This window comes from Peromyscus eremicus, chromosome 1 (genome assembly GCF_949786415.1).
Source record: "Peromyscus eremicus chromosome 1, PerEre_H2_v1, whole genome shotgun sequence".
In the NCBI taxonomy this organism is placed as follows: domain Eukaryota; kingdom Metazoa; phylum Chordata; class Mammalia; order Rodentia; family Cricetidae; genus Peromyscus; species Peromyscus eremicus.
Window position 1 is genome coordinate 93,827,222 of NC_081416.1, and position 12,551 is coordinate 93,839,772.

The 12,551-nt window shown below is 44.2% G+C and overlaps 1 protein-coding gene across 1 annotated transcript in view; it reads right to left on the reverse strand.

Moving 5' to 3' along the window:
- Ppfibp2 (PPFIA binding protein 2) overlaps positions 1-12,551 on the reverse strand; it is a 165,843-nt gene that overhangs the window by 113,157 nt on the left and 40,135 nt on the right. Inside the window, 1 exon segment of the mRNA XM_059269181.1 lies at positions 5,639-5,738. Within this exon segment, the coding sequence (XP_059125164.1) occupies positions 5,639-5,702 (64 nt within the window). The 5' untranslated portion in view covers positions 5,703-5,738.

Below are 12,551 nucleotides of genomic sequence, written 5' to 3' on the forward strand. Positions count from 1 at the left end.
ATACTGTGGAAGGAGAGAACCAACTTCCACAGTTGTCCTCTCATCTCCACATGTATGCATGCCATGTGCACACATGTACATGCACATACAAACACACACAAAAAAAAATGATTTTTAAAACTTTGTATGCATGTATGTATATATTTATTTTACTTAGAGACAGTATCTCCCTGTATCTGGCCTCAAACTCACAATCCTTCTGCCTCAGCCTCCTACATACTAGACATGTGCTACCATATACCCAGCTTGCAAATTTCTTCTGAACAAAGCTGTTACAGGGCTCTCAACATAAATCCTGAATGGGAAACAGGCAGTAGACGTGGTGTGCTGTTACTGATGACTAGCTATGCTGATGTACCTCAGAAGAGCAGACAAGACCAGCTCATAAGTACTGGGACGACAGCCACATCCTCAGCCACAACCCCCACAGCTGATACTCAAGGGCCAAAGGAACTATCTGTCATGACCAGAACTTTTCCACCCCCATGAAATCTTTGTTTTATTCCTTCATCCAAAGCCAGACACTAATAAGCGCTGGCAGAAGGCCCAGAAGATGGGTAACCTCTTTCTTAGCTGTCTTAAAACAGTCTTTATCCCTTATCAATAAGTACAGCTTAGAGAGAACTACATGAGTGTCCTTCTGCCAAAGCAAAGAGGAATAAGTGGCCCTCTGTGTCCTGACCACGGGATACTGGTCCTATGCCCAAAGGGGCCTGACAGAACAGCCACTGACCCTGTGTGTCTACACAGTAAAGCCCTATGTAAACTTAGCATCCATGTCGGCTGCTTTGTGCCATCCACAGGGATGTAATTAGGCAACACATGGCTTGATTTCCAGTGCCAACAACACAATTCAATTACGGTATTATCTGCAGATGCAGTCATGGGGCCTAATGAGAAGGAATATTGGATGGAAAGTTAACACCCAACTGCAAGCTGCAACAATGGTCTTTGTATTAGAAACGAATCATTAATGACACTGGTCCAAGGGTCTTTAACAGTCACCTCCTCTCTACTTCCTCTCACAAACATCTGGGATTTCCATCAAATATCTTCATATCTATGGTATACCCATTCAGACTTTAAGAACTCAAGTTTATATGATTAACAGTCCTGCTTTTTGCTTATGGGCATTTCTTTTTGCATTTGCAAAAACCAGCTTTTGTCTTGCAAACCCCCCACTCTCACCACTGCCACTGATCACCTAGAGATGAACATCATCACCTTGAGGCTCTGCAGGGGGTGGGGAGCATACTTGCTGTCAGGACAGAATTGTCCAGTAGGGCAGTCCTACTGTCCTCATCATGTGTAACAATGGCAATTCTCAGTATTATCTCTATTAACTGAACAGCAATGGACCTTTTGATGGTGAAAGTAACATCAATACTAATATCAATGAAACAGAGATATTGTAGAACAGCCAAGTACTTACCAAGTACCAGGCACTAAGTCCTGGTCACTATTAATTTAACCCTCACAATAATAAAAGATAGAGAGCATTGATACCACTGTTTCATTTACATAGAAACTGAGCTGCAAAAGGGTTAAGCAACTGTCAAAGACACCACAGAGGAAGTAACTGACTGAAGTGGAATTCAAACCCAAAAGCTTCGCTCTGTAGACCATACTGATAATTATACAAGTTCTAAGCTCTTTGCCCCAAGAAGTCCCACCCAACCTTCTTGAAAATGTGGATGGTATTAGAAATCTTGCGGACACTTTTCAGTAATTATCATTCTCTTCACTAAGAATATCACAGAGGTGCATGTCCTCCAGACAGTAAAAAATTCAAAGCTGAACTGCGTCATATGCTGGTATCGACTAAGTACAACTAAGAAACTATTCACAGGATTTAGCAACTATTGAGTCTTCAAAAATAGTGAGTGATAGTCTTAAAAAATAAACTCATCCAAAGGTCCAAGTCAAGAAAATAAAAATGAAATTCAGTATGATGCCAGAGAGAAAACATATACAGAAACTAGTATATGCCTCCTAACCAATGAAAGGATAATTTCGTCACAACAGCAAATAAAATATGAACATGACAGATGTTTACTAAACAGCTATTATGTGTTACAGACTAATGGAGAGATGCCATGGGACAGGCTCTGTCCTCTTGAAACTGACATTCTGGTGCAATAAGAAGAGCGATATACCTGGGTTGTGGTGGCGTATGCTTTTAATCTCACCATTTTGGAGGCAGAGGCAGGCAGTGAGTTCGAGGCCAGCCTGGTCTACAGAGCGAGTTCTAGGACAAGCTCCTAAGCTACAGAGAAACCCTGTCTTGAAAAAAACAAACAAAAACAAAAACAAAAGCACAGCAATATGAATGTAACAGGAGATTATACATGTGCTACAGAGGAACATAAATACAGCAGGAGAAATGGCTCAGTCCATACACAGTATGCTTGCTTCCTCCTGCCTCCTGACTTCCCACACAGCGATCTGAAACAGTCCTCTCTGTCACTGACACATTATATAACTGGATCCTCAAGGTTTCCCTTGGCTCAGGATCTTCAGGTAAGAATCTGGGACAGGTTTGGGGGGGGGGGGATGTGGCTTAGTATAGCCTGAATGGAACATAGGAAACGCGTTTCTTTACTTTCCAGGACAAAGAGCCCTCTTTTTTATCCTATCCATAGCCCTCCATCCTGGAAGGGTGTGTCTGGACAGACTTTCTGGGTTTCCGTCTGGAACAGTTATGAGAGTTTTATAGGAAGAAAAACCTAAGATTTTTCTGGGCAGGTGGGTAAGGGGGAATAACTATATGCAGAATGTTTGATTTTAATCCTAGCTCTACAAATTGTCTTCATGATATAAGCATCTGTTTCCTCATATTTAGGTGCGGCTAAGAACAGCTCCCACCTGAGGAGGGGGCTGTGTTACCCACATAAAGCACTTACATTAGTTCTTGGCACATAGTAAGTACTATAAAACAAGCTATTTGTCGAGACAGGGGCTTACTATGTAGCCCAGGCTGGCCTGAAATTTGCAGTGATCCTCCTGCCTCAAATGCTGGGATTACAGGTGTAAGGCATCATATCTGGCTAAAATGTAAGCTCCTGATAAATTAAAAGAGGGACAGAACATCTTTGCCATGTTGAATCTGTTCCTCAAAGGTCAAGTCTGCTTCTCACTACAGAAGCTCTGTTTCACCCATCCAGGTTTTATGGTTTCTGTTGTATACAGTATGCACATTCATCCATGGACTTTCCCAGGGTCTATAAGATTAACATATTGCCCTGATTGGTCTCTGCTTTTCTTATTGCCCCCTTACAGACTGTCTCACCCACAGAGCATCCAAGTAAGCCTGAAAATGTAGCTGAAGTCACTCTTCCCATAAATCTCTAATTCTCTCCCACACCTTCATGATAATGTCTGTCTGAAGTTCTTCCCATACCAGCCATGCCATAATATGATTGTCTCTTCTGCATCTGAGGCTGTGTTCCTTTTCCTTCCCTGGCATATCAACTTTTAGCATATACACTGACTCTCCCCAGGCCATGACACTTTCTGTCTCCTCTCCTGGAAAGCTGTTCTCCAGATCCCCTTAGATTTCTAATAAAACGTCACCAGATCAAAGGCCTCACCTGGCTTTATCTAACACAGGATTCCCTTTGTGACCTGTTTATATTTATTTTTTGTGTGTTCATGTGCCCTCTGATGCTGTCTATCTGATGTTTTGAGACAGGATCTCTACTTGGCCTAGAACTCGCTGATTAGGCTAGAATGACTGGCTAGTGAGTACCAGAGGCCCTCCTATCTATCTCTGCTTCCCCAATGCTGGAATTAGTAAGTCAGAACCACCACGTCTGGCTATTTTATATGGTTCTGGGGATTGAATTTTGGTCCTCATGTTTACCCCACACAAGACTACCCTCTTTAGGAAGCAGCTTATTCATCCCTCAAAGAGTCAATACTATCAAGACATCAGTTCTTGCTTGCTCTTTTGAGCAGAGGTGGGGATTGAATCCAGGGCTTCGTACATGCCAGGTAAGTGCTCTGTTATTCAGCTTCATCTCTCGGTCCAATGCAATGTGAAGATCAACACAATTCCAACCATAATCCCAACAAGTTCTCTTCTGCATTTGGACAAACTGATTCTGAAGGAGAGAGAGACGGGGTAAGGGAAGGACCACTGGCTCAAGACTTAGGCTGGCCAAAAACAAAGTTGCAATACTAACACAACAAGATCTAACTTTAAGGCTTATAGTAGAGCTACAGCAATTAACACACTGTGACACTGGTAAAGAACCATACAGAAGCCTCAAAAATACACCTATGGAATTGCAGTCAAAAATCTTTGGCCAAGAAACAAAAGCAGTACAATAAAGAAATAGTTATTATCTCATTCATCCCTCACAACCATTCATGATTCTGCCAGGGGAATCAATCCTCAGGCCAGGGCTCAAATGTACTTCCTGTCAACCACAGACAGCCCTGTGGCTTTTATCTCAGTATATGCAAGAGCTTCTAGATGAGACTTTTTAAGTGCATTGCTAGACAACCCACCTCTTAATGGTATCTTCTCAGTAAGTTACCACAGACCCTAACTTAGAACAAGACATCCCCAACTAGGGAGACTTGGAAAAGCAGGACATTGGTCATAGCCTCTCAAGGACACCTCTGTTCACAAAGAAATTGAGAGCCTGCCAGATGACAACTCGGTTGAGTTACAGTGGAGCCTGTAACATGAGGAGGCTGTAGGATACAGACAGCCTCCCTCACCCCGGCTCCAACTCCCAGAAACCTCCGTGACTCAGATGTATTTCTGCAATGGGGAGAAGCAAACAACAGGAAAGGGGCAGTATCAGATGTCCTGAGCACTTCCTGCAGTCAAGCCCCACTCAGCCATGTACCTCCTTTCTCCATCTCCTCCAGCCATACAGTTCACACAGTGGGGAGCAAAGGCCTGAAGCATGAAGTGGCATACTCTGCAAATAGGGCCACTGAAGTGTGTCCAGTAAGGACAGAAAGAAAACCTGGGACCTTCTGGTAAAGTTTGCAATAACAACCTTGTTACACGAGCCAAGCTTCCTGATTACTCCTGTCAAGGTATCTATCAGCCAGAACAGCCTACTGGTAGACTTCCCCAAATACTCACAATTATACTGCAGCCTTTTTAAAGAAAGCCCCTACTGACTAATGCAAATATTAAAACCAAACACTTACGGTATATTTAAAAAATGATAGGAGAGATAATGACGTAATCATGGTGTGAATCAAAACTGCCTGCCATCTCCTCAACACACTGACAGCTAGGGAAATGAGCAGACACTGATTAGGGAACAAAGTCAGCTCAATTTCAAGCTTCAGTTCCACAGTAAGCCACGATGCACTCTGAAAATTTTACAACACAATCAATCTCATTACACCCAAACTGCCTCACAGTCAGGATTCAAACTCTAATAGAGCTCTACACAGCCACTGGTACACCCACCTAGGCCAATAGAGACTCCTAAACTATCATACCAGTAGAAGAGAGTTCCATAAGAGAGGGGGACATGTACATTAAACTACTTAAATGTAAACTACTTAAACATTAGTCTAACTAAGGGCCTCTCTCTATGCCAACAAAAGGAACTAGGATCTGAGATGTAGGGGATGATATATCAGTCCTAGGGACCCCTGAGCTTACCTGCAATGATCCCATCCATCTGCTCTAGGGCAGCTTCCAGCGCATGACTAGCATCAGAAGCCATGGCTTCTTTTGTCCACTTAGTCTCCTCCTGCTGCTACTGAAAATTCAAATACAGAACAAAGGAAAAATTATAGAAGTTACACATTATATGTGCAAGACCATGAAAGAGCTTTAGATGCATCATCATATATTTCTAAATGTTTAAAACAGCAGCTTTACTGAGGTATCATTGATAAACAAAGAACTCCATATATTTAATGTGTTCTGTCTGGGCATATACAAAACCTCATGACACCATGACCAAAATAATGGTAATAAACATAACCAGCAACTTTAAAAGTTGTATTTATTTGTTTTGGTGCTAAGTGCAGTTATCATGGGTGAGAAAGTTACTTTTTCCATAAATACTTAAGTGTAGAATACTGTGTTCATTGCACATACAACACACCTTCATTAAGAATCCATAAGGGGCCAGCAAGGTACCTCAACAGTAGTGGCAGATTGGCGTGGACCACATGGCGACCATTGCTGCTTGACAAAGTTCCAGCATTTCAACATACAGACCACACTTCTTCAGCACCTTTTTACTTTCATTTTTAATGATTCTCAATATTAATGCCTTTCCCTTTGGGAAATTTTGTGTGGGCTTTGGTAAAAGATAAAAATGTGTACAATGATAGCCTCTGTAAACAAAATAATTCTCTGGAAAAAAATCCCCACCACCATGGAATCAGGAATTCCATTGTACTCTCCTAATTACACCAAGAACAGGAATGTTAGAGATTTACTAGACACACCTGATCCCAAGGATAAAATACCTACAATTCAGATCCAGAACCTGAGGCCAGTAAGGGCAGGAATTCAGTTAATAAATGTAAAGAAATCAGAATGGTACAGTATAATGGGAAAAGAGTAAGACATCAGGACCTTCCCTTTTACGAGTGTTATGAGGGGAACAGGCCCATATAGTAAGATTAAGAAACTGTAATACAGTGTCTGCTCCCCAGAAGTCCTTTTCTCATTCCCTTGGGAGCTTAAGGAAAGTTCCTGCTTGATAAAGCAGTCATTCTTATCTCTAGCAAGAGGAACTTGTGGCCCTTCTTCCATCCACATTATGACTGGTGCCTATTGTCAAGGTCAATGCTAAATTCTTCTACTCATGATCTCAAGCCACACCCCAGCTCACATGCCCTTTGTCTCTCATTTAATCCTATGTGCAACTATACAGTATAAAAGGTGTCATCTTTTCTCAATTAAAGACTGCTGACAGTCAACCTGATTCACCCTCAGATTGTGTCTGTCTTCTCTTTCCCCCAACCCTGCCCCATGCTGCCACCAACTCCACACATTTTCTTTGGGATGTGACCCCCCTGCTGAGCTGAAGCAGGTGTCTGGCAGCAGATCTTCCACAGGACCTGGTTTAGTTCCCAGCACCCACATAGCAGCTCACAACTATCTGTAATGGTAACGTCAGTTCCAGAGGACCTAATGCCTTCTCCTGACCTCTGCATACATGCAGGCAAAATACTCACACATATAAAACAGAAATAAAATCTTTTTTTTTTAAATCCAGGCCAGGACCAACAAGATAGCTTAACATGGAAAGCACTTGTTGTATAATTCTAACAACCTTAGTTCCATCCCCAGAATCCATTAAGAAGCGAAAGGAGAGTACAAATTCTAAAAATTGTCTTCTGATCTACACACACGTGCTGTTGCACACAAAATAAGAATAATTATAATGGTGAACATGATAATGACTTGTGGGGGGGCGGGGACCCTAGCAGTGGGTATTTGGTTTCCAACATCTCCATGCATTCTCCCTCCTGGGAAGAATACTCTTTCAACATGAATCTTGAGCATTCACGTTTTTGTAAAGAAGAGTTAACAGCCTACCCAGAGTCACCTGCAACAGCAAAATACAGTTGCTACACGTCTCCATGCTGACAGTCAAGGCCCTAGAAGCTCTACCAAACACTGGGGAAGGCCCTACTACTATCTTAGAGCCACGTGTAACCCCCACCACAGTCCTTCTTCCCTGGATGTGTGTGATCCTGGCTGAAATGCTCCAACTGTCATTTTCCTTTTTCCAAATGACCAGCGTGCCCCCTCTAGAAGGGTCACAAGTACAAAGATATGGAGAGAATGCCGTCCCAAGAGCACTGCCTCTGACTATCTCAGCTATTTACCCAGCATTATTCTAGGATAAATTCCAGCCTCTCCAGGCTAAAGACCACCTCCTAGGATACACAGCCCAGCCATTTCCTAATGCTCACTCCCTTTTCTCAGGACCCATCACTAGAGATGACGGACTTCCTCCCTTCACTCCCATTCCTGCCCACCCAGGCTACTATTTCCGTGTCTGAAGAAGTCTGCCTCTTAGAAAGACACTGAAGCTACACTGCCTTCTTGCTGCCTCCTCTATTGTTTCCTGCTTCTCACCTCCCTGGACGACAGGAGAGGTCTTACAACAGAATTTGTCATCATAAGAAGATACTGAGCTCATGTCTGTAAACCGGGAACAAGAGTCATTGTTTGTTTGCTCATTCAGCAAAACCTACGCATGTGCCTAATGTGCATCACACTTTGAATGACCCAGGCACAGTTCCCACGCCAAAGCATGAAACAGATGGTTCTGAAGGGCTCTAATCACTTCTCTTGTGACATGGACCTCTGGAGGAAATTAGGCCCCACACAGGAGTGGCTTGGGAGATGAAATAGTTAAGGAATTTAAGACCACAAAGAACTGGTCTGAGTCCAGGCCCAGATCTACCATTTAGTGTGATCACTGAGTCTTGGTTTCCTCATCTGCAAAATGAGGACAACAGCATCTAACACACAAGACTGGTGTTGGGACCAGAGAGTCGGTAAAGTCATATTGAGCACTCCTTGCATACAGTAAAGGTCTGATTTTGCTGTTTTGCTTTTAAATTGAGGACATAACTCTGGACATACCTTTGTCAGACCAGTTCACAAGACAAGATTTGAAGCTACAATGCAGTGGGCCAGGGAGGAAGAATCCAGCCACACTCAGAGGCTGGTTCGCCTGCAGGAGGTCATGACAAGGGAAGAAGGCCGTTCTGCACAGGGAGGAAAAAGCAGCATTCCACAGGGCCAAGGTCCATGGAGAGTTCAGAAACAAGGGCACGTGGCTGGGGTAGGGGTGGGATGGAAGAGTGGGAGGGAGGAGGGAATCTGTCTGGAGTCAAGAACTACTGTACGGCTAGCTTAAGGGAGCAAGAATATTCACTCAAAGAGGAGAACAGGGGACCTGACTTCAAGGTCCTAGTACAGCGGCCACACACTCATGGGCCAGAGCTCCCATGAAGCAGGAAAGTGGTCTAGGCAGACTCCAAAGGGTGGCATTACTGAAGTCTGAAAGGGAAGAAAGCTTGGGTCCAGACAGACAAGGCAGCGGGGAAAGGGGAGGTAGCAGAAGCAGGGCTTGTTCAGCCATAGGGACATGAAGTTTGAAATAGTTCCCTCCAAAAACCATCTCACTGCTCCTAGAAGGGAAAATGACCACAATCCTTCCCATGACCTATGACAAGGGCGTTGGCAGGCCAGCTTGGCACTGTTCTCCCTGTAGCTCTGGCCTTCCACTTGCTCCCCAAACACTCTAAGACCACATCCTCCTCTGTGAGTTACCATCTGCCATCTTCTCTGCTCTTGAGTTCACTCCCCAGCTTTCTCCAAGGCTGGTTCACTCTCATCCTTAGGTCTCAGCTTGCAAGTACCTTCTGGAAGAGGCCTTCCCTAGACATCCCTCCTCTAAAGTACACAATTCCTAAGTATCTTATCCATCTGTGTGTTCACTTCCCATCTTACCTCCTTCCTAATGGAACAAGGGACTCTGTCAACCCTTATTACCCCTGTTGTCTCAGTGCCTTGCAGGGTACCTTGGCACAAGCAGTTTGTAAGTAATTACTTGTGAGAAAATGATGAATCCAGGCAGCCATCATCCCCTAAACTCTGCCAGGCTTGGCACTGGGGAGGTATTGATAACTGCTCCCATGGGCCACATAGTCTACTGGAAAAGACAGAAATATGAACAAATAATTATGGCACACTGTGAGATGTACTGATAGAGGCGGATAGGCAGTATCACTGAGTCTTGACAGATGAGTAGGAGCTTTCTCAGAAGGTAAGGAGGAGAATGTTCTTTCAGACAGAGAGGGTGGTGCATGAGGCAGGGAGGCATGTAAGGGCAGGACATAGTTAAGGTCAAAATGGTTGATGAATTATGCAGAAGCAACTAGCTAACTCTCAGTGAGTCAAAGCTTTCCACAGACTCCCATTAGCAGGATCTGGACAATTTAATAAGAGGATCCCGGGAATCACTACCTCCCGGCTCTGAATACCAGCATATAATATGTTAAATGGTCTCAGCTAGAAACAGAGTGAAGATTTTTCAGGAAAGATCTCATATTTCAGCAGGCAGGTAGGCTCTACTGATGAGTCATGGGAGGGACCAGGATAAGTCCCAGGTTGGGACCAGGATGAAAACTGATGGGGTCAGCTTGGTGAGGGACAACCCCCAAGGGGTCCTACGTTCCCCTGCAACAGAGAGGCCTTAAAAGAACCACCTAGAATGTCTGCCCAGTGATGAGTTTGTACTTGGCAAACAGCAAGCGGGTGGACCCTGGGTGCACCCTGGGAGCCCACAGAAAGCGGAGCATGAGTCAAAGGTGTATCCTTGCCACAGCCCAGTAGCCGTGGCAGTGGGACTGGGGAAGCTGCTCCAGGCAAAACTGATGAGCTCACTTCTAGACCTGCTGGATCTGAAGCAACAGCAGGACACGTGAGTAATGATAGGTTCCTGTCAGCTCTGTCACAGGGCCACTGTGAGGCATTATGGTGTCAGGTGTACAGGGGACAATATGCCACAGGTACCTCCCCCAACTGTGTGAACATGGGCAATCTTGCTGGGCAATCTCACTAATTCAGGGAAGCCAGGAAGTCTCTAGCCATTCCCCTTCTGACTGCTAACAGCCATTCTCCACCTTCCTAACTGTCTAGGATAGACTTTGTGTTAGCAAAGAACACACAATGGGGCAACCTTTGCCTCTAGAATCTTGGGTTTAAAAAAAACTTCACTTCTCTTTTCACACTTGTAACATTAAATGTATATGGTCTTCCTACACTAAACTTTTCTTTAATTCTCTGTGAATGACATGAAGTATTCTATGTAATTCAATTCAATTTTAACATTACACACCAGGATATGGTCTCAGATCCCACAAGTTGAGGGCTCAGTCCCACAGGCTTACCCCACCCCCACCCCCCCCCCCCCCCACACACACACACACACGCCAGATGTCAGTGAAAAGTTCAGGGCCAACTGACTAAAAAACAAGGAGTCCACAAACCTTTCCTCAGATATGATAATCTGCTAGACTGGCTCACAAAAGTTAAGATTCATATTTTGCAAGGGGTTAAATAAGGAGTTAAGAGTTCTAACCCATGGGGCTTGAGAGATGGCTCAGCAGGTAAGAATGCTTACTGCTCTTGCAGACAACCTGGGTTCAGTTTCAAGCACCTATGCAGCATCTCACAACCATCTGTAAATCCAATTCCAGGAGACCCAATGCCTCTTCTGACCTTGGCAGGCTCCTGCACACACATGGTACACACATATACACCCAGGTAAACACACATATTCATACTACACATACACATACACATACACACACACACACACACACACACACACACACACACACACACACACGAAGTTAGTTCTAACTCGCCCTTGGTCACCAGCCTTCATTCTCTAGGCGTTGTTTATCATCTGCATAAACTTACATATGACTGAAAAGGTGTTAGCATTTACCTGGCCAGCCCCTTGGGGACCTAGCCAGTAAGTAGGCAGTACACCATCCTACATAGCCCCATTGCGCATGTGCCAAGCCCCCTGTAAGAGGTGGGCTCTGACCACCTTTCTCCCTCTCTCTCTTCCCACTAGGCTGCATCTGTACCTCCTTTCTTCCCCCTTTCCATCACTCCTTTTTCTCTCTCATTCCTCCTCTCTCCTCAACCTTTATCTCCAGAGACACACTAAAGCAAGAAATCCACAGAGTCTGCTTAAAGGGCAAAGGGATTAATAAAGGAAAACTCACAAGACAGAACAAAGGAATTGTCACAGGGTCCTGGAAAGGTGAGGCATGATCTCACGCTGTCCCAGCCGCATCCAAGTCCCATGATGTAGCAAAGAGAGAAGCCTATGTGCCTCTCAGGTCTTAAGGGTAGCCCCGAGCCATGCCCCAGGGGCAGGTACTTCAGTGTCATAGGTAGGTGGGACAGTTACCTGCTACATCTCTAGGGGTAGTGTTTCAAGGTCATAGACAGAACAGCTATCCACTACATCTCCCCCTTTTGTCTAAATAAGGAAGTTCTAACCTAATACAAAACTATATATAATAGAGACAATTATCAAGTATTGTCCAGGAGAAGGGAAAGGTAATAACATAAACAAAAATAGTAATATAATCAGCAAGAACAATATCAAACAAGAGACACATACTAAAATCCAGAAATGTCCAGAACATAGGTAAATGGCATGATACAGAGATTGTCCTAGTCAATAGCTGTTCTATCCTGAAGAATTCAACTTTATGACAATGAGACATGTCTGGTCCTGGCAGCACCATCTACTTCAGAGAAGATGATGGACATCAAAGAAACTCCACATGGAGTTTACTTTCTTTGTGGCAAAAATTAGCCACTGAGCAAGAAAATGCCCTTACTTCGACTGCTGACAGTATGCTATCCGAAATGGACAAGCAGGACACAAAATAAAGGACTGCCACACTTTGCCAAGACAAGGTAGGACAGCTCTTTAGAAAACCCTGCGTCACAGAAAAGTCTGTTAGATAAACTAAGCCTGTAGGCTGAAGATGGATGCTCCAAT